Below are 25,431 nucleotides of genomic sequence, written 5' to 3'. Positions count from 1 at the left end.
CCGAAGGTCCGATTGAAGCTGAATCTAGGGTTTTTAGCCTAAAATTTATCTTTTACCTACCCCTAGCCTAGCCATGTTACAACCTTGTTAAATACCTATTGATGCAAGTTTCTATGCTACCTAGTGGAGAGAAATTGCTAAGTTCAACATATGAAGACATAAGTTAAACCTAATGATTGCAGCTTAATCTTGAATAAAGGAAAAAAATCAAATTTTTTATTTAAGAAAGCATTTAGTTTATTTTTGCTATCATAATAGTTATGGATATTAATTTAAAAGATATGTATACATAAGTAGCATAAATATCAAAATTCTTGTTCTTGAGCATTAGTATACCTAATTCATAATTTTGGGAAGAATGCTGTTTTGAATAAGTTTTTCAAAGGTATTTTCGAGAAATTCTTTTCAATTTGTACATTTCTTGGGACGAGCAATGAATTAAGTTTGGAGGTGTGGAAACACAAAAATATACACACTTTTTCATACCTTTTTTTAACTCAAATTCATGCAGTTTCGATAAATTTATTGTCAAAAAATATATAAATATTATAAAATAATTATTTCAGTACTTCAATTATTAACATAATTAATTTTAATTAATTTTATAATAAATTTTAATTATTTTTATTATTTTTGACAGAATTACACAAAGGGCAAGAATTGGCTCGGCAAACACTGCTAGAAGCGCAAAACCGAGAAGCAATTTTTGAGGCATCGAGATGAATGTATTTTTCGGCTAAATATGGTCAAAATTATGTGTATTAATTCATAATTATAATTAATTTTAATTTTAATCCAATTTAATTTTGGTTAAATAAATTAGTATTAATTAATTATGAAAAGCGGCCCAGTTGAGCAGAACCGAGTGAACCGAACCGACCAAGAAGTGGACAGCCCAAAACCGTCCATATTCTGACCCAAATCAACTTATTGGATGATTATTTAGCTTGAAAAGAGGCCCTTAAAGACTTGTTCAAGTTGCAAACAAACCCCTCCACAATCGGTGACTTTATATATTTGCCCTAAGCCTAAATTAGCAAAGTTGAAACCATCAACCTTGCCACATGTGTGGCCAAACAAGGGAGGGCTCTTTGGCTGATAATTTTAGCTATTTTTAGCAGCCCTCTTTAGCTATAAAAACCCCCTTAGGCTGGTCATTTGAAACACATCTCAAGCATTCACATCTTTTCTCTCTTCTCTACACTTTCTCTCTTCTTTTCCATTCCAAATTCCCTTGCTCTCTTGTCGATTTCTGCTCTTACAAAAGGGTCATTCATCATCCATTTGGAGCAGCAATTAACTGTTCATATCAGCCTTGGTTGACGAGGACAACGGAGCAAACTAGTCAACCACGGAAAAACACCGGATTTGATTCTTGTTCCCTATCTCTTTAATTTTTGTTGTTGTTATGATGAACATATATATGGATATTTATGTTGTTGGAATGGTTAATTTAATCAATTTAGCTTAAACTTAATTCGTGTTAGGTTGATTGCATTTCGTTTGCTAAAATTGTTAAAATTGTGTTTATGTTGTTATAGGCCTCGGTAAGATGCTTAATTAAGTAAAATCATGACTAAGTTATTCTTGCATTACAATTGTGAGGTAGCTAATGAATTAATTATTTAAACGGATTGAAATTGTAATTAATGGACACAGTACTTAATCAATGCATGCTTAATCATCTAAGGTATCTAAGGGTTAAATTAGCAACGGTATCTGACGATACATTTGCCTTGCATAACTTGAAAGATTATTGTGATTAAACGGTTTCAAGGTAGGGATACTTTGTTACCTCGCGTAGTCTTTTATGTGCTTATTAGATTTAATTAATCATTTGAATTGACATAAGGATATGTACAAGAGATTATTTCTATTTAATAAGTATTTATGTGCAATAACATATTTGCCTATTAAGATTTGTTTAATCGGTTGAATTGACATAGGGATATAGTCAAGAGATGAATGGATGTTGGTAGGTGAGTATGTTCGTAAGTTAGCAAATTACCAAGTTGCCTTGAATTTATTCGTAATAATATAAACATGAGTTTAATAATTCTAAGTTAAGAAATGTAATTAATCTAACACAATTATGTCATCTTGATTAAAATCGTATTTTGGAATCGTGCATTTGAGATTTCTTTATTTAGTTTACTTAGTTTAAAATCTTAGTTTTTAATCACCCTCTTCAAACAAAATATTTTTCTTCACCAAAGTGTTTTAAAAAGCATTAATAAATAATTCTTTTCACAGTCCCTGTGGGTACAATAACTCGACATTTACTTGTCACTTTATTACTTGTTGCGATTGTGTACACTTGCACATTTTCGTCGTTCCAACACTCACCCTATATTTCCCTTTTATCTCTTAACACGAACATCTCTCCTTAATATAGCAGAAAATCATAAATCAAATTCTTGCTAACTCAAGTGGCGATTACTATACGCCCATACATATGTGGCAAAACAATCATTTGGGTGGATAACACCATGCCAGACAGACTGTTTACTGCTATACGCCCAGAACTTTAGATCTGCTACTGGGGTGTTACACAAACGCTTTTGCGAACTTCTCCTAAGATAACCTCAAGTTCTTTAAGATGTATGCATCTCAAGTAGTTGTTGCTAAATGCCCTTTTGTAGAGTTTATTGTTAATGATAAGGTACTTGGAAGATTTTTTTTTTTCTTGATGCTTTTAGACCGCCCTCTATCCTCAAGTAAAGTTTTGTCATGAAGATAGGCACATATCAGAACCTTGAGAGAGAGAGAGAAAGAGAGAGAGGGGGGAAGAGAGAGGGAGAGAGGGAGAGAGAGGGGGGAGAGAATGGGAGGAAAGGGGAGAGAGAGAGGGGAGGAGGAGATGGAGATGGAGATGGAGATAGATAGAGAGAGAGAGAGAGAGAGAGAGAGAGTGAGTGAGTGAGTGAGTGAGTGAGTGAAGGGGAGAAGGAGAGGGAGAAAGGGGGAGAGTGAGGGGGAGAAGGAGAGTGAGGAAGAGAGGGTGAGAGAGAGAGAGAGAGAAAGAGAGAGGGAGAGAGAGAGGGAGAAAGAGGGAGAGAAGAGAGAGGGGGAGAGTGGGAGAGTGGGGGAAAGAGAGAGGGGGAGAGGGAGGGAGAGAGGGGGAGAGAGGAAGAGAGAGAGAGTCTGCTAGTGCATTATTTGATCTTGGAATCTTGATTACTTCTATTCTTCCAAACTTCAATCTTGGGTCCTTTGGTGTTATTTGGTCATCCTTACTCCTTTCATGGTGTAATTTTCATTGGTTTGATTTACTACCAATTTGGAATTGTTAAAGAATTCTAGTTTGTAGATTCCTATTTCTAAGGTGAGTCTCATACCAATGATCAAAGCTTCATTTTCAACTTTGCTATTGGAAGCTTTAAAAGAGAATTTTAGAGTGTATTCCCAAGTTGTTTCCTCTGGACTTTTTAACCTAGTTGAGGTGTTACAAAAACACCAGTCAATTAACCCTGTAATGGACAATGTCGAGCATATCAACACCCCATTGTGGCATATGTATCATTTGATAGCCTATTGTGCCGTACGATTCTAGCTACGCCCTATTGTAACATATACGTGTTTATCGATACCTTCTGGCCTAAATTCTAGATATTTCATTAAAAAAAATTTACATGGTTTATTAAAAGACTGCAGATGCGATTGAAATAAAAATCGAAAACGAAATGGTAAATGGAAACTCTTATAAATGACATAATGTGATTAATAATTTGTTACATGACTTGATATGCCATTGAGAAACTAAATAAGTAATTAGAAATGGAATTAACAAAGGAATAATTGAATAGTTATCTTAAGCATTACTTATTATTGTGAAACTCGATTAATAGCATAATTAGTATTGAATGATACTGCGTATAGTAGGAGGAAGCTGGATAATTCGATGAAGAATTACTAAATGAATTGTATATTGAATTGAATGTGTCATGATAATGAAATCCTATAGGAAATAAATATATTGCACTTGAATGAAGATTCGACACATTGATACATGTAAATTGATAGGAGATTAATAAGTAAATGTTTCCATTGCAAGTAAAACGAAAATTAATAAAATGGGGATTGTAGAGTGGAATATGATTTATGACTAATAAGGCGTTTTGGCGGTACATCATTGTTTTGTTTAATTAAGTGAAGATCATGGTAATGTTTCACTTTGGAATTGCATTAAGTGGGCATACGGTCTCGTTATAATCTTTTATTTGGTTATATTTGAATTATTGGATTTGGATTGAATCTAATGAGATCCAATACCATATTGAAATGATGAAATATGCCTTCAAGCATCAAATGTAACATCTTTTATCCAGAACTAATGTTGGTCTGAATAAGGGAGGTCACACGTCACGACAGTCCAGCAATTTTTGCACCTTTATTAGCGTCAAACTTGAAATTTCCATGACCCAAAAGCTTTTGTGTGAATACTCTTTTTCAGCTTTTTTCAGAGCATTTGGATTTGTAATTACATTTCTTTTGTATTGTCAATTTTCACAATTATTTCGTTAAAATTCGATATTTTGCAATACAAATTTTGTTAGCTGTCATTGTTTTTGCAGTTTTCATTAGTTTGATCTCAAAGGTGGAGATTGGAGCGGGAAAAGACTGAAATTAAGCACGGGCTTCATCTACCTAGATCTCTTCCATCATAATTGAGTGTTTCTTAGCCTTACTTTAATATTTCCAATTATGGTTGGATTTGGTAGGTTGCTGCATTACTAGCTCAATTGCCATATGATAAATGATATGTAAGGTGATTTAATTTGTTAAATAGGTAATCTTAATGCTAGCTAATTTTGATAACTTTTAAGTACAATCTAATTTTAAAAAATACGAGTCAACCCTAGTTAAATGACCTAATTAGGACGTTGAGCACCAAGTACTAAGAGAGCTGATATATGCAATGTCTTAATGCAATAGTTGCAATATAAAAACAATCTGTACTAAGAGTGCTGATATATGCAATGTCTTAATGCAATAGTTGCAATATAAAAACAATCTTTATATCTAAAATACATCGAGCAAGTACTAGAATAATGCAAAGAAAATGCCTCATAATATTATTTAACAGCACTCATGTTTAATATTAGTGTGGGAACCAAAATTTTAAAATTCAAAAACTGCAAAGACTACATTTAACGAGATTGGAGTTAAGGACTAAATTTGCAACCCATCTAAATTGGAGTAAAGGGCTAAAATTGTAACCACCATATCATATAGGGACGATTTATAATGTTTGACCGGATTTAATCTACTAAAGAAATGCATTTTTTTATCAATAAGATAAAATACTATAAGCTTCAACCTTTATACGGTAAAGAATTAAAAATAAAAATTATTAAGATAATTTAGTAAAATACATTTCATTAACTAAACAAATAAAACCTGCATTCTAACCAAATAAATGAAACAAGATATAATAATTTACTAAATAATCTTACAATCTACCGTGAACTAAATACCTCCCAAAATTAATATTTTCACCTCCTATGAACCAAATGCCTCCTAATAATATTTTCAGAGCTATATGGCATGATTTTGTAATTTTTTTATTGCAAAATTCAACTCTCCTAGTATCATGGAAGATTCAGACAACACTACAAGCTTACAACATCAGTAAAATGAAGCAACACAAGATACTTCGTTGCCCCACAGACAGCCACAAAATTAATCAGCTCAACTCAAAACTGTGATGTGAGCGTTCATGATTCAGACTCAAACGAGGGTAAACAAAATCCTTTTACTTAGGCAAATGATATGAATCTTAAGGAACGGGCAAATTGCAGTCTAAACAAAGAAATGAGCATTTTCAACTGCAAATTGAGATATATTTCACAGATATATATATACACATACAAATTATTATCCACCTTCATACAATCAACATGAGGACGTGTTCCATCCCTTCCCATTGTTAAGCTACCTATTACATGAGCTAAACAACTAAATTTCAAAAATAAAAATAGAATTAAAAAAAAAACATTTTGAAACAAAATACTTATGCATGTGTAGGTTGAGCCTGGGCATCAGAACTAGAACTACAATAAGGCAATTTTCCCTGAATCAGCTTTTCCTATGTAAAAAAGTATCAGAAATCTGATTTCATGAGCTTTGCTCTAGGCATTATATAGATATTGTCAAAGGGTTTTCCCTGTTCTACATGGATGTAATCTCTTGTCTTAAGAACCTGCAGATTGGCGAAATGAACACCGACAAACAAAGAGAGATGTAAACATTCTTCCACATGGGAGCAACAAACAAACTAGGACACCATCAAAGATTACAAGAGCAGATCATGAAAACATTTTTGCTTCCTACTTTCATCTCTTCTTCAAGGATTCGATTTTATTATTTGTTCCTTAACATATAATTATTAATCATTCTATTTCACAATATTGTCAAAATATCCTTCAATTGCATGCCAAAAGGTATCCAAAACTCTGTGTTTAATATAATTATAATTTACTTTCTTGATGACGACCATCTAAGTTGACCAACAACTACTCTATGTTTGAACTCTGTTTCTGATTTTAACAAGGTTATGATTTGGCATTATAGGCTTGAACACCCTAATTTTTACTATTTACGGCATTTGTTACCTGATCTGTTTAAAAATAAAAATCCTTCATACCACTGTGAATTTTGTGAATTGGCTAAACACCATCGGTCATTTTTTGCACCTCAGAAATATAAAGCTTCCAAACCTTTTTCGACCTTCAAGTCTTAATCTTTTCAGGAAAACATTGGTTTGTCACATTTATTGATGTTTATACTCGCATTTGGTAGGTGTTTTTATTAGAAGATAAGTCTAAAGTTAAAAGATGTGTTTCAGTCTTTTTCTGCACAAAATTTGGTGTGAAAAGAAAAATATTTCGAAGTGACAATGGTGGGAATTTTTTTTAATGACCAATTAAGTGTTTACTTAACCAAACATGAAATAGTCCACCAAAGCTCTTGTACAAATGCACCACAACAGAATGGGATTGTGGAAAGAAAAAATTGTCATCTTTTGGAAATAAATGATGCTCACTAGTCAGATACCACGTTATCTTTGGGAAGAGACCTTCTTAACAGCTACATATCTTATTAATAGAATACCCAGTAAAGTTCTAAACTATAGAACTCCTGTCAGTCTTTATAAAGATAACTTTTCTAACTCTAAATTGATCACAAATTTACCTCTCCGAATTTTTGGGTGTAGTGTTTTTGTTCATCTTCACAATCAAGGTAAACTAGATCCTAAAGCAAAAAAAAAAAAAAAAATGTCTTTGTTGGGTATGCTAATAAAAAGGGTTACAAATGTTATGATTCGATTGATAGGAAGATTATTGTTACCAAGAATGTCACATTTGTTGAAACTTAATCTTACATTGATTCTAATCTTCAGGGAGGGAATTATAACAAGGAAGATTCAATAATTGATCAAGAAAAGATTAGGAATATACAACATAAGGATTCTAATAATGGGGAAGGTAAATTTATGATTAACGCAAGGATTAATGATGTTGATCTTAATAAAAATGACTTGAATGTTAATGTTGATAATAAAATGGAGTATGAATGTGTAGAGTCTAATCAAGAGAATAGAGAACAAACAAAAGAATTGCTGGTTTACTTAAGAAGAAACCGAAATCAAGAAAGTGGAATCCACCAGATTCATCACCAAGAATTTGACCCGCAAGATCTTGTCAAAAGTCCAAATAAATCTTGTAATCTACCAAAAAATGTGAAAGATGCTTTATAAGTTCCTGAATGGAAGGAGACTGTTTTAGAGGAGATGCGTGCTCTTGAAAAAACAGGTACTTGGAAACAATGGAATTACCTGTACGAAAAAAAACAGTGGGTCGTAAATGGGTGTTCACAACCAAATTCAAACCAGATGGATCTTTAGACAGATACAAAGTTCAGCTAGTGGCTAAAGGGTTACACTCAAATATACGAGATAGACTATCTTGAGACATTTGCTCCAGTAGCTAAGTTAAATACTGTTAGAGTTCTTTTATCCATTTTTGTTAATCTTGATTGGCCTTTACAGCAACTAGATGTGAAGAATGCTTTCCTAAATGGGAAACTTGAAGAAGAAGTTTACATGGATCCTCCTTTAGGTTTTGAAGAAAAATTTGGAACCCAAATATGTAAGTTCAGGAAATCTTTGTATGGTCTAAAGCAGTCTCCTCGAGTTTGGTTCGAACGATTCTATCAGGCTGTTAAAAAAACAAGGCCACTCACAAAGGCAAGCTGATCACACAATGTTCTACCGACACTCACAAAGAGGTAGAATAACAGTTATTATAGTTTATGTCAATGATATCATTCTTACAGGAGATGATGTGGATAAAATAAGATGTCTCAAGGAGTATCTAGCATTGGAGTTTGAGATTAAAGACTTGGGTCCTTTAAGATACTTCCTTGGAATGGAAGTTGCTCGATGAAATGGTCTCTGAGAAAAAATATGTGATTGATCCAAATGTAAAACTCAAAAACAAAGAAGGAAAACCTTGATAAAGGGCAATGCTAGAGATTAGTTGGTAAGTTAATCTACTTATCACATAAAAGGCCAGACACAGCTTTTGCAGTAAGCTTAGCGAGTCAATTTATGCACTCCCTAAGGGAGGAACATGAAGCAACGTTTTAGCTTCTGAGATACTTGAAGAGTTCACCTGGCAAGGGCTTATTTTTCAAGAAATCCTAACAAAGAGAAATTGAAACTTATACAAATGCTCACTAGGCAAGCTCAGTAACAAATAAAAGATCTATATCTGGGTACTGTACATTTGTTTAGGGAAACCTTGTGACTTGTCGAAGCAAAAAACAAAGTGTTGTAACAAGAAGTAGTGTAGTGGCTGAGTTTAGATCAATGGCACAAGGAAATTATGAAATGATGTGGTTAAAAAGAATTATGGAAAAGCTAAGGAAACCAATAACTTCACCAATGAAGTTATACTGTGATAGCAAAGCTGCCATTAGCATTGTTCACAACCCAGTCTAACATGACAGAACTAAACATGTTGAGATTGATAGACACTTTATCAAGGAGAAGATTGAAGAAAGGCCAAGTGTGCATGCCGTTTGTTCCTTCAAAATAACATATTGTTAATGTACTCACCAAAGAGCTCTCTAAGACAAGTTTTGATTTTCTTGTAAGCAAGTTGAGTATGATTGATATATATATATGCACCAACTTAAGGGAGGGTGTTGAAAAACATGTTGAAGCCCCATATATTTTGAGATATTTTTAAAAGTTATTTAGGTAGATAAATCCTAGAATAATCAATTAAGATTTTTTAGAAATATTTTATTTTATTTTTAGTAGTTTACTAGAATAAGGGAATTACTTTCCCTGTTATGTTATGAGACTTTTCTCTATTTATATTCAGTTTTTTGCTTAATAAAATTAGAACAGTTTTATTGTACTCTCTTAAAAACTTTCAAAAACTTGTGTTTGTATGAGAAGATTTTCGTGTATTAGTATTCGTGCAAAAGTCCTTTACTTAAATACAAGACAGGACTAAAATGAGGGATTTCTTAGAAGCCCATGTCTCATTTTCTGAAAAGGGAGATAAAATGGAGTTCTTTTACTTTTATTTACATGGAAGGTTTTGTATGCTAATTTACTCTTACTTGCAAATATTTTGTTCCTCGTTAACGAGTAGATGATAGTGTTACAAACTTTAAGAGTTATTTAGAGAGAAGCTTTAGTGGACATACCAGTGTTTCAAAAAACATCCTCGATGCTTCTTTCTGTGTTTTACGAGCCAATAGACTGTCCATTGAAAGTACCTTATGTCCATGTATAAATTCATCCTCAAATAAATTCTGGAGATACTTGGCAACAGCCCTGAAAGAAAAGGTATGACCAAACATCAAGATATGAGCTAGCCTCATTCCAGATATTCAGCTACAAGAAAAAATTTGACAAACAATGCTAAATGAAACTTGAAACTTAAGAGAAGAAGTGAACCACAGTAAAATAATCAACTAGAGTGAGCTTATAAACCTGGTACGAGAAGACCATCCACTGTTTTCAAGAAGACTTTCATCGCCACAAGGCATGCCATCATCATCTTCATCACCACCTAGCTCATTATCATCTACATTCAGAAATTCTGAAAGGAAAGATAAGGAAATAAAATTTTAGCAAACAAATAGCAGCATCAAGATTGATTAAGGTATAAAATGAAGTATATAAAAGACAGACTTTTAAAATATATATATTAACGTTTTCCTTTCAGGGGAAAACTTTTGGGAGGCCATAGCTCCCTGTGGTCCTAACTATGGTCCACCCTAACTACCAAGTTCACATATTACATCTCATGTATAATTCATTCAGTCAAAACCTCAAGTCATGTCCCCTACCCCCCAAAAAAAAAAAAAAGAAGTAAAAAGACCTCTCTAGTCCCTCTCAATTTCGATATTAAGCAAATAGGTCAAAAATATCAGAGCAATCTAGTTCTTGTCAATTTCGAAAGTGAGCAACTAAGAACAACTAATTACAACATTAATGTTTTTCGTCAATGGTACAAACTTTTATTGGTATGATAAAGAATTTAGCTCTCAAAAGTTTACATAAACTGTTAATTTGGTCTTGATTTATCAAATTTAGACCCCAATATTTACACATTCTGTCTCTTTGGTCCTTATTCAACAAATTTAATTTGCAACATTTACACAGAATATATAAACATCGAGGGCCAAATTTGTTATTAAATCAATCAAAATTATGAACAATTGACAAAAAAATATTAACGCCGTGATTAATTGTCCTTAGTTGCTTACTTTTGAAATTGACAGATCAAATTGCTACAATTTTTTTGTGAGAGAGCAATTTGCTCAATATCGAAATTGAGAGGAACCATAGAGGTGTTTTTACCCAAAAAAAAAAAACTAAATAAATATGATTTTCAAAAATACCCATCAACAGTCAGAAGTAGAAGCAAAACAGACAGAAATAAGATTAAACCTGTGTCATTTGCAACTGCAACATCCTCGTATTCCTGCAACCCACAGGGCCAAATAGTCATTTAGGTGATTCTTAATGCCTCAATAAGATATGAACAGCCAAAGCAGAAACAATTTTCATGGCAGCATAATAAATTAATCTACAAAATAGCACATCCGCAAAACATGAATATGAAGTTAAGAAATGTAATAGTTATGAGAACTCTCAAATGTTCACCATGCTTGCTGGAATAGAACTAATATTCAACAGCTATTAAAATATATTTCAAAAATTAAGTTTTTGCTTAAGGGAAAAAACCCAAATTAAAGCATTATGCATGAATATACGCTATCTTAATTACAGTTGGCTTTCTGATATATCGTTATAGCATTAATTGAATCCATACAAGGATACAATCACCATCAGTTCAGAAAAAATCAGAACCCGTTAATATTTTTCAGTCAAGAGAAAGTTTTACATATGTTAAACAACTTACGGCACGATTATCTGCAAGAGAGATCATTTCTTCATTGACTGCATCAACTTCCAGAAAGATTGGAGTTTCTCCATCAATTAACGAAGCATTTTTCAGAGCCATATCAACCTTCTCTGAATACGTAGAATCCAGTTTACTTTCTTCGCTACCCTTGAAGATACTGTCGTTGTGTTCATTATCCAAGAAAGAACCCTCAACTTGAGCCTCATCTGCTACATCAATCTTACCATATCTAGTTTCATAGGCATTTTGAGCGCCATTCACAAACTCACCAGTGTGTACAGATGCAAGAGAATCGTATCCATTTTCAATTGGTTCAGAGCAGTCTGCTACACTGACCTCCACTGAAGTATTGGCTTTACTTTCTTCTAACAACTCATCAGCTGCTTTTGATTCAGTTTCAGCTGCAATGATACTTTCAACATTGTGTTCTAAAACTTCAGTAGGATTAGTTCCTTTGTCATTTCTCAAATCCAATTCAGAAGCATCCTCTCCAGGTTGAGTAGTCATTTTTTGATCAGGTGGAAGGCATGTTGCAATGTTTAACATGGAGCCATCAGTGGTGTTGGTTACCTCCTCAGCTGTCTTGTTACTAGTACCTCCAGTATCAAGATCAGCATGTGATGATAACCCTAACTCATTCAGAACAGAACAATTTGCTAGAGTAGCAACTTCAACATTGTCTTTGTCAATTTCCATTTCAGTGATCCCATCCAAAGGTTCATGTTGCAAAAATTGAGGCACACCATCAACAGCATATCTATCCTGCTGAGCATTAAGATCACTGTATTCACCCTGCTGAGTATCAGCCTGACTAGGAATGGCAGCAGATTGTGTTTGCTCATCACTCCCATGAATCACAGGCACAGAGCTTCCTTCGATTCCAGCTTCACCAATACTAGGTCTGACAGAACACTCCAAATTCTTAGCTAGTTCAGATGATGCATGGAATTCCTCACCATCAGAAATCCTGACACTGCTTAGATCATATGGTTTACTGTGCAAACATGCCAAGTCACCTGAGATACCTGAAAGGCACATCATCAATTAGAAAAATTATAAAGTACCAATGTTACGGTCAATATGTTAGAAAGTCCTCCATTAGCAGAGGTAGAATAATTTCAAGAATCAAGACACAGACGTAGAAATTTTAGGATAGATCACAGATCCATGCAATTTTAGAACTTGAGTGATCATTCATTCATGCATACGACCTCAGTACAACAAGACAGAACTACACACTTAAAAAAAGAAATTGTTATGTTCACAGAAATGAGGCAATAGTGCACAAGCTAATAGGAAAAAAAAATATGTAGAAGTAGGATCTTGTAACTAAGATTTGAGGATGTCCTACATTAGACAAACATCTACAATAACTAAAACTTTGCTCAATGAAAGCAGCTCCAATTTGACCAGGGCCTTCAGGAGATATATATACAGTTGTATCTATAATTTTTCCCTCCTTGTGGGGCGGTAGCTTATAGATGCAGTTTACTACTGCCACTCATCATTCCCCCTCTTTTCCTACTTGTTTCTTAAAACATCCAAATTATATCATGAATTCAGGCCCACCATAATTAATTGACAAGTTGTAATTCTTCATTCCAATTTGATGCAACAAAAGCATGCAGATTTCAGCACTTTGATCTCACCAGTAAATATAGGTTCGCTAAAGATCTCATCTTCCAAGAATTTTCTCTGAATCAATGAAATTTCAGGGCGAGTGCAAGGGGCTTTCTTGCGTATGCGACGTATGTCTTCAGTATTAACCAACTGCTCCCGTATTGTACTTGATAGGGAAAAAAATAAGAGCAAATCAGTACTTGGGTACAGGAGCCAAAATCGTAAACGGGTAAAGTAAAAAAAGAAAAAAAAATAGAAAATGTATGAAATACTACAAATAGATTGTTATATTATACACTCAGCAAGCAATCAAGAGTTTAACAGCATCAACAAAAGTCAATATTGTAATACTCGTTGACAACAGACAAAAACAAAAAGGTGCTTCAAAGGAGAAACATGTACATAATTTCCAAGTGCATGAATTCAATAAGCAAATTTTAATTTATAAACTCAAAGAAAGTAGTGAGCTCCAATAAGACATGTTATATTGACCATGCAAGAAGAATAATTGCGAGAATTATCAAAATTCAAATATATTTGAGAAAAGAACAACCAGCAGAACATAAATTAGTGAGATTTCAAAAAGCGTAAGGAGCAATAAGAACATATTGATAACATACTCGCCATGTAAAACCATAGTATCATCCATAAGCACTTTTCTCTTGATGGTACTAGATCTTGGTGCAGATCGTGCTCGTTTCATGGAAGCTACTTCAAGAGGAGGTGTTGGTTTCATTTTGAAAACAGAAGATCTTCTTCCAACTGAAGCAATGAAAAACTATTTCAAAAAAATTTTCTTCATGAAGAACAACAATGCATGCTATTGTAGTAAATTCTTAAATGGCAAGTAATAGTTTCTTTTAGGGTTAAAAGTGCTGCTACCTAAAATAGAAGACAATAAGTCATCATCATCAGGAACCGATTCTGCAGTTCTCATGGATCTAGGCCTTCCAAATGATTCAACTGAGTTCATACTCTCTATGGTTAATGTACTTTCAGCTATACTTCGTTTTTTTCCTGAAATGAGCTTGGTTCCACTATCAATATCCTCATTCTCTGCTAGGACTTCTTTGTCTGGTGTAGACTCTCCCAGCAAATCACTTGGTTTATCAAGAGGTCCTTCGGGTGCAGAGAGTAACTTTTCAGGTGCAGGCAAATCAGACATAGCACAATTATTTGAATTTTCCAACTGATCATCACATAAAGCAGGTTCCAAACTCTGAGTTTGGCAGGCTTCAACTGCAAAGATGGTAGCAAATTAGGAACAATACAGCATGAAAGCATCATTAAATATATATAAGACTACATTCATAAAACTTGTAAAACAAACCTTGCACCTCAATTGAAGCTCCAGAAGCATGAACTTCCTCCTCCCTTCTGGACAAATCTACCAAGTTTTGCTCTGCAGCAGTCAGACTCTCACTTCCAAGAACTTGAACAGATGACAGATTTTCATGAACAATAGGGGTTTCAGGATTTTCAGAATCATTTGGTTCCAGAGAAGCTTGAGCTTCACCATCAATAACTGTTGGTCTACTGGGCAACTGCAGGGGACAGGAAGGATTTGAAGCTATTGCTTTGGCAGGAGAGAATGGCTCTTCCAAATTATCAGTGGTTTCAGCATCATTTCCATTTTCAGATTTATGCAATGCTTGGCCATTCTCCAAGCAGCCATCTGATGTGGGCACACAGATGCTACTTAAACATGTTCTTCGAGAAGGGTCCTCCAAGTCAAAGGTGATATTGGAGCAGCTAGGAGATTCTGCACATTCTCCATCAGTTCTATCAATTGAGTGCATAACACCATTCTGCATATCTTCCACCCTATCCAAGCCATCAGGTCCTCCGACAGTACCAACAGCAGATGTGTACTCCACAGACGAGGCATCATGGACAGAACTTCCTGGTGGTTTAGTTTGTTCTTTCTCCATGTCACCAAACTGGCAACCATTTTTAGGAGGCACAGCGTCATGATCTACATCATTGTGCAAATACTGATCCACAAGACCAGTATCCCCATCGAGAGAATTTGATTTATTAGAAGCATTTTCTACACACTCATTGCCCAATTCCGTAAGAATGTGATGTTCTGATTCCATATGATCAGCCAATACCTTGTGATCACCAGACAAATTAGGCAATTCCATTAATCCCGGAGTACCAACATCTTGATCGTTCTCGACAAATTCAGAATTTGCAGCTAGATCTTCATCCTAACAAAAAAATCATAGTAATCAAAGGCGGGTTATGTAAAAAAAATCACTAAAATATAATTATTTCTACATAAAATCAAATTAAAAGGAAATTGAGTTTTCTATTATGTTGAATAACAAGAACCTGATCCCCACTGCAAACCATAGGCACAGCTTCTAAATTACTCGCTTTCTGTGGTACATCTGATCCCTGAAGATCATACCTGAAATAACAGAAAATAAGGTGAGCAAGAAATTCAAAATTATCATAATGCTTGCATAAAGTAACCAGTGAAATTAAGATGACTTAACAATTGGCAGTGTTTTGCAGTCCTACACATTAGGGAGTCAAATGACTACACTATCCAAAAATGGTTAAAGGGAAAATCCAGTAGAACTGTGGATGAACATTTGACATATGACATATATATAGATATGAGCTTACTCAGAAACTTCAACAGATCCTGGCACTGCAACCCGATCTAGGACTAGTTCCTGCTCAAGATCAATCCAAGTCAAGAATTTTAAGATGATTAACTTAAGGGAAAAAGAGCACAAATAAAAAGTGAAAAAGGTCAGTCAATTCATAAAGAAGACAAGTTTAATACCGAAACCCCAAGATATCAAACTTTGAAGGGCCGTAATAAAACCATCCATTCAACAATTTAAAGGTTCAGCTGACCAGAGAATCCCTGGAAGAATATTTTTCAACTTTAAGAACCAAGCCATGAAGGTCTTAATGTTCAAACCACCTAGGAAGTAGTTTCAGTAAATTATCCACTTCATGCCCACATCCCTAAAAGGCCAGAAGCAGTTCTACTTGGACCAAGAATATACATTTATGCTATGTTCTGACGATATTATTGCATCTTCTGTTCTCCCAACACTGTTAGTTCAAACAAAAACATTTGCTCTTTTACGGCTCTTCCTTATTTGAGCATCGTATTAATGCTGTCCATCTCTAACAAGTAAGAAGCTGCACCATCATGGTCACAACTACTTTGCAAAAAGCACTCATTTTATTATTAGATTTTCTTTTTATAGTTGGCTAGTTTTGATCATCTTGTTTTTGTAGGTATGACCTCTACATCTTAGTTGTGTTGGAGAGCATGTCTTTCTTGGCTAGGAGCTTTAAATACAGATAGACCATTTTTTCATCCAATATTAAGATTATCTAAGTCTACCGTCTAAAGCATAAGTAAATAAGCTAAAATTGTGAAATAAATGACAATGTATTCAACAATAGACACTAAACCATGAAAATTGAATTTATATATATTAAGGAAAAAAGTAACTAAATTGATGTACAAGTCCTTTTTAAAATTCTTTAGTAAGAACGTTATCAAATACACTGTATTTTCTGTTTTCTTCAGCTTTAACTTTAGAAAATGGACGTATACACTAGTGGTGAATTTTTTAAACCCCACAAGTAATGTTAGAGAGTTGTTACATATTCCATGAGGGAATAATTAAGAAAATTTCATACATGGGAATGCGGCAACATTCTTAAATCACTTGTGGACTTTTAATTCCAACTACGGTGTATAGAGTAAAAACCTTTCTCTTTATTCTTTTTTTTATTTTAATAATTGAATGATAATGAGTTGAAGTGGGAGACTACTCAAATTTTTCATCTCTACTTTAGATTTAGGGTCTGAGCATCTTAATTTTAATTTTTAGGATCATGTTATCTTATCAGGTTTTATCACACTAATCAATTTCTGATAGTTCCTATCTTGGATCTGACCTCCTTCAAAAGGACAGAACTCCTTTAACTAGAGAAATACAAACATAATTACTTCCCTTTTCTTTTTTCTTTTTTTTCTTTTTTTTGCTGGGGGGGATTTAGGGCAATTTCAATAGCCATCATGCCTCTGGTTAGTTGTATAAGGAAATTGGCAACCTGCACAATAGTTGTAGGAAATACTGCTGCAAAGCCTAGAACTTCATCTTCTTATTCCTCAACCATCAATCAAATCCTAACCAACTTAACATCACATTTCAACTCTAAATCAGAAATACTATTCATTGGTGCCATTCACAGATGTAAACAACACCCAAACCAACATGGTCATTTTTTTTGGCAGGCTTTAAACTTATCCTCCTATCCTAAATCAACAATCAAATGGTTCAAAACAAATCATATTTTCACATCCATGTAAGCCCCAAACTAGAATTTCTTGCTTGCTATATAACCATCATTTCTGAAATTTCCAGATCCTACTTTGGTAAGCCTCCTGCTGACTAGAGACTACTTCCAAAGCAATCACCAATTATCAGGACACAAGAATGACAACATTACCTCATCAAGCAGACCAATCTGAGAAGTGTCACCCTCACCAAACCGCTCTGAAAGTATTTAAAAAGCAAAATTTTAGATTTTACTAAATTTGCTAACTAAATGTAGCTAAAATTAGCATTGCTGAGTCAAAAGCATGCACTAACCATCAAATCCAAATTGTGATGTAGAGTAAACCACGTTGCCCATGGTATCTTGAAGTGTAATCTGCTCTCTTGAGCTAATGTGATTATCAAAATAGTTACTGCCAAGAAAGTTATGTTAATTAACATACAATACTTCCATAGATACCTTATGAAAATATTTGATGTGTATCTCATTGTACCACACCAGGGAAGGCAACCTTAAAGGTGAAAGCATCAGAATCTAACCCCTGAAAAATCTCATTGTCGGGCAGCTCAAAGTCATCAAGATCAAAAGTCTCAGGCAAAGTGATTGAATGGTAGGGCGCAGTCGATTCTTCTGGTGGTAAATCTACTGCAGTGGAGCGAAATGCCTGCTTTATCTTAAGCAATGCTTCGCTGCAATCATCAAAAAGGTAATTCACCTTTCGGGAATATATCCTCACCACTCCAAGAAGAAGATGACTGGACAATCGTAGTGCAATCGGTACTTCAGGAAATAGAATAGAGTCTGCTCAAATGCCATATAAGCAAAGCAAAAAGGAAATTCCAAAAAGTTAGATCTAGGCAACTTATCCTAAGTCACAAAGTTGCCCATGAACTGAAAGAAATTAGATATTAGAATGTTAAAAATAACACCCACATCACCACCACTGGATAGCTTCATCTAATTCTATTAGTGTAGAAATAAGCCATGAGCAACAAAAGGGCCGAACAAGCTTGAAGGGAAATTCCTCTGCTGAGTAACCAAGCAAACCACATAGTTTAAAAATATGCCATCAACCACATGGATAGTTACCATGTTCCAGAGGGATATCACTCCTACACAATCAGAGATTTCCAAAGAAACCAATAGAATTTCCAGAAATCCCTCCAAATATGCCCAAAATACGAAGATACATAAAAGGACATAAAAAAGACTATTTCAAGCATCACTAAGAATGGGAAGAAAAAGGATGCTTATGAGCTTTCAAAAATTATCACATGATAAAAATTAAATGGCACATGGGAATCAAATTTTCTGCTTCAAGAATTGATGGAGCAAACTATATGCATACTGCTCCATAAGTTTCTGAAGAGTGCATGTTTTAACAAATTGACTATCAAGTTTAATGGTATGATCATGCCATCAAGTATGCTGATTTTCAAACTAATCTGGTATGAATTTGAACTCCAAAATATCACTTTTACTAATAAATGGATTGAAGCTAATTTGATTTCATCAAGCCATTAGAACTACTCAATAAACTTAAAACTATATGTGCATAAGCGTAACTCTTAATGGTTGGTTTGAATATGAAATTTCAAATCATTAGGTTTTTTTTTTTTTTTGAGGGGGGAGAGGGGGGAAGGGAGTTTAGAGAAAATGAATTGAACAAGGACAAATAAATAAGGGTTTACTATTTTTATTTTTTTTTTGCCAGTATAAGGGTTACTAATTACTTCTTGTTATTTACTTCCGTATGAAGTTGTTAAAACAGCTAAAATCATAATTAATCTAAAACGAAACAATGACTAAGACAAAATACCAATTATGAAACAACCAAATAATATCTAAATAAATAACAATACACAATATAAACGAAAGAATAAATGAACGGGAGTATGTCCAAAACATTCTATCGTGAACTGAACTATTGAAATTAAGTAGATTTAGATATTGCATCAATAAGGGGAAATGAATATATTAATAAAAGTAAGCTTACTAGAAATTTAAATTCAGGGATATCAAGCTAACAAGTGGAAACTAAGAAGTACTAACCAACAGAGACACCGATATCAGTATCTGCCACCTGATTCTTTCGGAGCTTCCTCTCCAGATGTGCTGCAATCCATATTGTCCCCAACGGACCTTTCTTCGCCAATATGAACTGTGAATAAAACATTTCTCTCCCAATATAATCCCTATTTTTTTTATACAACTTCCCTACTTCTAAATGTGACAAAACCTTATTATTAAAGCTTACACATTCATATCCTATTCAAATTTTAAATTTTCACTACAAAATCAAAAAACACACAGGGCTCACGAGAGGAACCCTAAATTTCTAATTCCCCAATAGAACCCTTAAAATTTACACTTCCAGCTACGGGAATAAACACATTAAGTTGAAAATATCCCAAAAACGAATAGAAAAAAAGAAACCCTAATCAGTCCCCATCCATCAGACAACCTCCGAAATCCTCCCAAAACTCCGTAATCCAACAAAGGGGCTCCATTTCCGCTTAATTTACAGAGCCGCCACTCGGTAGAACTTCAAAATATGATACATTAATAATCCGATAAGTAAATCCCGACTTAACTTCGGGTCGAAACCCTAGTCTTGGACGGGACGACGGTGTTTAGTGGGAAACTACAGCTGAATAATTGAGTAGGGGAAAAGGAATTGAGGAGTGACAGAGTTTGACTAGCAAGTCTTATCGCGGACAGGCATAGATAAACTGAAGACAGATCGGAAGAAGTTTTGAGCTATGTAAGAGAGCGAAGGGAAGCACTCTTTTAGATTTTGTAATAAGAAAGAAGAAAAGACTAAATTTTTTAAATAACATGCACATTGGGGGAGTAATTATTGTTGAATCAAAGATTAGACCTTAAGGTATTTCCTTCTTTTTTTTTTTGGAAAGGACCTTAAGGTATCAAAAGTCAAAACACACACGTGCTTTTTTTTTTATTTTTTTACCTTAACGATACCAAGTGTAGCTGTAGTCCGCGCCAGCCTGATCCGGTTTGAGCTGGTATTTGTTAAGGAGTTTTTTTTCATGATTTGCTTCCACTTGAATTTAAATAAAATAATTTTTTAAATATTTTATTTAAGATAATTTATAATATTAATTACTAAATTATTGATAAGTTTTTATTTTAGTCATTTAATTAAAATCTACTAAAATTGAAGTTTGATAGTATGAGCTTTAGAGTTGATTCGACAGCTTTGTACTGTAAATTGTCAACTACGGAAAATAGGAAATGAAATAGAGTAAGTTTTAAATAGCTTAGTAAATTCACAGGATTAATTTTACTTATAAATTTACCTTAAATCACATATATACAATAAAAAAAATAACATGATTCTGTAATCTAACATAATAATTCATAAGAAATCAAGTGAGTTTGTCAAACACAAATTCACTGAGTAATTCCACATAATCATGTTATTCAAGCTATTTCAACCACATATCATTATTAAATATCAAAATGTCATTATTCCCTTTATTCATAGTTTGGATAGTCTGATGAACTATAGCAAAAGTACTCGAACACTTGAGTAAATATCTCAGGGAGCACCGTAGTGCTGAACAGAGACACAAATGTGCTTACAAGGGCACCAAAGTGCAAATAGAGGCACTGAAGTGCAACCAATATAAGCACGCAACTAACAAGATTGGTATGTCAATCGTATCCTAATCATTTACTACATTCAAACAGGTATTTATACAAAATTTAAACCTTTTCAATACAAGAGCACTTCCATATTTTCAGGTCACATACCATACTCGAGTCATATTCATTCAACAATCCACATGAACCTTATTTATCAAGTATGCAAAGTTTAAAATTTGACCCTTACTTCATTTCTTACCTTTCATACTAAATCGTAAACATTATGGAATTTCAATTTAACATTATATATAATTATCAACCATCCACATTTCATATATATAATCTTAATTATACCCTATGAACTTACCTAGTAACCAGCTAACAAGTTGGACTGTAAGGACTATTCTGTAATTTTTCCCCTTCCACGTTTATTAATCGTTTGTTCCAATTTTTTATCTAAATAATAATTAAGTTAAAAATATCAATTTCATATACCTTATAACACTCAAATTCATGCATATAACCTATTAATTTCATTTTATAAAATTTCCTAAACTTTTACATTTTATTCAATTTAGTTCCTAAAACTAAAACCTTCATAACTTTCACAATTACACCCCAAATTTCAGCTTGATTACATTTCCATCCCTATACAGTTCTCAAGCATTTAAATTTATAGAGATTTCATGCTAATATTGACATATTTTCATTTTAGTCCCTAAACTCAAAACAAACAATAATCAATTTACAAATTACTCTTATTTAACATTCAAGCTTAAAAATCCACCATTAAACATCAAAAACTTCCAAAAATCACTAATGTTGACTTTTAAAACTTTTAAAAATTTTATGAAATAGTCTCTGAGCTAACTAGATTAAGTTTACAACGATCTCAAAAATATAAAAATTACGAAAAAATGGTTTGTTTAGGACTTTCATGCAAGAAAAATGAGCTTAGTCGATTCTAAACCTTCAAAAATGGTGGTTTGTGTTGTAAGGAAGAAAAAACGAAGAAGATAAGTATTTTTTCATTTAATAATATTATTTTAACTTAATTTAACATAAAATAATTAAATAAAACAAGCACTAACCGTACAAGACAATCAAAAGGCGATAAATTGCCACTTTAGACCTTAAATAATTATTGAATAAGCATTTTAGTTAATAAAAATCAATAGTAATTATGTTTTATGTCCTTGTACATTAATCGACCACACAAACAACAAAATTACTAGACCAAAATTTGATATAACTCTACTATAGACTAGTAAATATTTACTGACTCGATCATCGGAAAATTAGGTTTCGCAACCACCATTTTTGATACCACTAAAAATGGGCTTTTACAAATTCCCTAGTACCTTATTTTGGGCCTATATTCATTTTCTTGATGAACCTCGAATGAAACCGTGAACTTAATATATAATCTTTTGATCCTTTTTTTTTTTGTCTCAGCACAAATTTAGATGTCGGGCCATTGATATTGAGGGTTAGGTAATACATAAATGAGGTTTCAAAATAAGAAAAATTGTGAGTGAAAACTAAGGAACGATATAGTGTGATGACTGTATGATTCTTGCAAACTTGTGCCTTAATGAAATTATCGAGTGAACAAAAGCATTGTGAGGGTTAAAAGTAAAGCGAGAGTTATAAAAACATAGAACGAATAAAAGTAAAGTGAGTGAAATGAGAGTTAAATAGAAAATTTTGAATAAAAAGAAAAAAATTCTCATTTTTGCACAAAAATTCTCTAAGTCGATTGTACTCATTAATACTTGATCTATCATAATTCGGTGTAGCAAATTAAAATAGTTTTCATACTTTAGGAGCTTGAACATAAGCATTTTAGTTATGTTTTAATTACTTTTCAACAAATTTAGTTAAGTGTAATAAAATGTGTTATTCGAGTCTTTTATTGACCCTATGGCCGAAAGAGGCCTAAAGGTAAGCTAATACACTTTATGAGTGTGCAGGAGACCATTAGAAGACATAATAACTCAATATTGGTTGCTAGGTTGCAACATGGAGCATAAGATGTCGCAACATAGGGAGCAGAGTTGAGGAAACCTAAGACTGCCTTCCATGTCGTGACACAACCTGAGAATGTCACGACATACCCCTGAAGACACCCGAAGCTGAGCATAATGCCCTTGATGTCACGACACAAGACCTGGTGTGTCTCGACATCGCCTCTATATAAGAAATCAATACGAGCTATGGGCATTTTGGTCCTTACAATCCAACTTTAAACTTGAGAACGTCAGCTGACCTAGGGTTAAGGACGACAACCATCCTAAGTCTATAAATAGGCTCAACTAACACATGTTATGGACACATTTTTCCTTTCTATAATTTTCTCTTTAGTTTTAGACTTTAGTTTTTCTTTTCTTTTAGGGTTTAAACTTTATTTCCATTATTGTTATTTATTTTCGGGAAGAAATCATATTCTGAAATTATTCTCAAACTCTGTGAGGATTTTGCATTTAAATTAAATACAATCAGGCTTCTTTTAAACTATTACTCTTGAAATTATTCTTCATGTTCATTCTTTCATTCAAGATTATACGGTTTACTAGATTTATGAAGTACTAATCCTCCTGTTGGGGATTAGCAAGTGGAGGTATGAATAATTAACTATTCTGTAGGGATTTCTTAATGAATTAACTATTCAAGATAGGAAGAATCTAAACCCTAGGCCTGACAACCCTAGGAAGTCATCAATGTGGGAATTAACCCAAAATTAGTATGACCTATCCGTGAACACTTTAACCCGGAACCGATCTAGACTGTAAGGTTGAAATATAAGTAGTTCTTGTTGACTCAATATTTAGTAGATGTATCGGAAGATCCTACTAGGGTATTAACTAGTTGATTGAATGAGAAAACCTATGACAACAATTGATAACAATTACCAAAGTGAACTAATCACTCATGCTTAGATTTGATATATATATACTCTTATTTGATTTCTTGCTTTTTGTTTATTTTTGGTTATTTCTTTTCTTACTATTTTATTATCATTTATCCAAAAACTCTTCTTTCAATCTTTCATAATATAATCCGACTAAATTATTAATTAGATCTATTTATGTGTAAGTTAGAATTAATTTAGTTCTTCCATCCCTTGGGTACGATCTTCGGAGTACTCACCTATTTCATTGTAACTATATTACAACCTAACCCGTATACTTATAGATACTATTTTTCCACATCTTTTGTGCAGGATTTCTACTCTGGACATTGGTACATCCGGAGGTGGTCAGGTTGTTGGCATTGTTGCCAGGGAGGCAACGTCACTATATTAGTTTTAATTTTTGCATAATAATAGAATAATTAGGAAATTTTTAGGTTATAGTTATGAATTTAATTTTCTTGTTTTCTACTAATCTTATCTTTTTGGGTTTAGTGTATAACTCGTAGTAGGGGAACACCTATAGAGCCAGTCATAGATCCAGAAAGAATTATTCTAAGGAATTGTCGATAGTAACAGATGTAGAACCCACCACCTGTTGTGGGAAATGTACCTCGTGAAAATCTGCTATTTGACAAAGCCAACACTTACCCACAAACTTACCACCACCACTACCACAACTACCTGCAAATTTAAACATGGTGCATAATAAGAAGACTCTAAGAGAGTATGCAGTACAAAATTTGGATATGGTTCAAGGGAGCGTAACGAAACCTACTATCATGGCCTATAATTTCTGAGATTAAGCCAACCATGACCCAAAACAATTTGTAGTTCTGTGAAAAAATGATAGAGGATCGAGTTAGCATTTAAAATGGCTCATCTAACTTTGTGATGCCTTTAAATACAATGAGGTCATTGATAATGTTATTTGTCTTTAGTTGTTCCCATTTTCATAAATTGATAACGTATTTTCTTGGCTAGATTTGCAGGCACTAGGATCGATAACGACATGGGACAAACTTGTAGAAAAATTCCTACAAAAGTTCTTCCCCATTAGCAAAATTATTTAAATCAGAAGGGAAATTTCGATTTTCAAACTGTTAAAAGGAGAAAGCCTTGACGAAGCATGAGAGCATTTCAAGATGTTGATTCAGAATAGCCCACACCAAGGATTACCTGAGTGGTTATGACTACAAACTTTTTACAATGAGTTGGATGTGCATCTGAGGCCTGGATTAGATAAAGTAGTAAGAAGAGCCTTGATGAATAGAACGTACGAAGATGTGTACGAGCTAATAGAGAGTATGGCAATGAATTCTTACCAGTGGCCAATTAAACGTCATACATATGGCTAAAGACCATCTACGGTGAAGGCTGTTCAGCAATATGATAGATACTAACAATTATTGGACAAAATCAATCGAATATAGGCTAAAAAAGATGTGACAGCCCTAAAGTGACCCTAGTCGGAAAGTGGTTTCGGGACCGCTAAACCGAGGCACCAAAATATTT

At 33.7% G+C, this 25,431-nt stretch overlaps 1 protein-coding gene and 1 non-coding gene across 4 annotated transcripts; both read right to left on the bottom strand.

Annotated features, from left to right (window-relative positions):
* Window positions 1-5,821: 5,821 nt before the first annotated feature.
* LOC108463796 (sister chromatid cohesion 1 protein 4-like) lies at window positions 5,822-20,488 on the bottom strand. 3 transcript variants are annotated; one of them, XM_017763716.2, is made up of 16 exons: window positions 19,449-20,460; window positions 17,936-18,197; window positions 17,711-17,808; window positions 17,568-17,614; window positions 15,711-15,760; window positions 15,411-15,489; window positions 15,188-15,286; window positions 14,404-15,067; window positions 13,956-14,312; window positions 13,694-13,835; window positions 13,103-13,239; window positions 11,451-12,478; window positions 10,976-11,009; window positions 10,013-10,121; window positions 9,724-9,853; window positions 5,822-6,202 (listed from the first exon to the last, which is right to left on the bottom strand). In XM_017763716.2, exons 1-16 carry the CDS (start codon window positions 19,570-19,572, stop codon window positions 6,104-6,106), a joined length of 3,459 nt encoding a protein of 1,152 aa, XP_017619205.1. In that variant the 5' UTR covers window positions 19,573-20,460; the 3' UTR covers window positions 5,822-6,103. The 3 variants fall into 3 exon arrangements, with proteins under 3 accessions (XP_017619205.1, XP_017619203.1, XP_017619204.1); XM_017763714.2 differs by having other exon boundaries at window positions 14,404-15,286; window positions 19,449-20,461; XM_017763715.2 differs by lacking the exon at window positions 5,822-6,202 and adding an exon at window positions 7,471-7,837 and having other exon boundaries at window positions 14,404-15,286; window positions 19,449-20,488.
* Window positions 20,489-24,988: 4,500 nt separating this feature from the next.
* On the bottom strand, window positions 24,989-25,093 carry LOC128287574 (small nucleolar RNA R71). The gene has a single exon (XR_008278274.1). It is a non-coding gene; the product is annotated as a small nucleolar RNA R71 (small nucleolar RNA).
* Between the last annotated feature and the right edge of the window lie 338 nt (window positions 25,094-25,431).

The sequence above is a fragment of the Gossypium arboreum genome, chromosome 13 (assembly GCF_025698485.1).
Source record: "Gossypium arboreum isolate Shixiya-1 chromosome 13, ASM2569848v2, whole genome shotgun sequence".
NCBI lineage: Eukaryota > Viridiplantae > Streptophyta > Magnoliopsida > Malvales > Malvaceae > Gossypium > Gossypium arboreum.
The sequence above is the reverse complement of the archived record's forward strand: the minus strand, read 5'-3'. Positions and strand labels throughout refer to the sequence as shown.

Excerpts from the sequence above, each read along its gene's own strand:
- LOC108463796 (XM_017763714.2), bottom strand. The coding sequence starts at position 19,572 with ATGTTTTATTCACAGTTCATATTGGCGAAGAAAGGTCCGTTGGGGACA. Across the intron at positions 14,313-14,403 it reads AGCTTCAATTGAGGTGCAAG|TTGAAGCCTGCCAAACTCAG; the intron begins GTTTGTTTTACA and ends CCATCTTTGCAG. Across the intron at positions 6,203-9,723 it reads GGATGTTTTTTGAAACACTG|GTTCTTAAGACAAGAGATTA; the intron begins GTATGTCCACTA and ends GCCAATCTGCAG.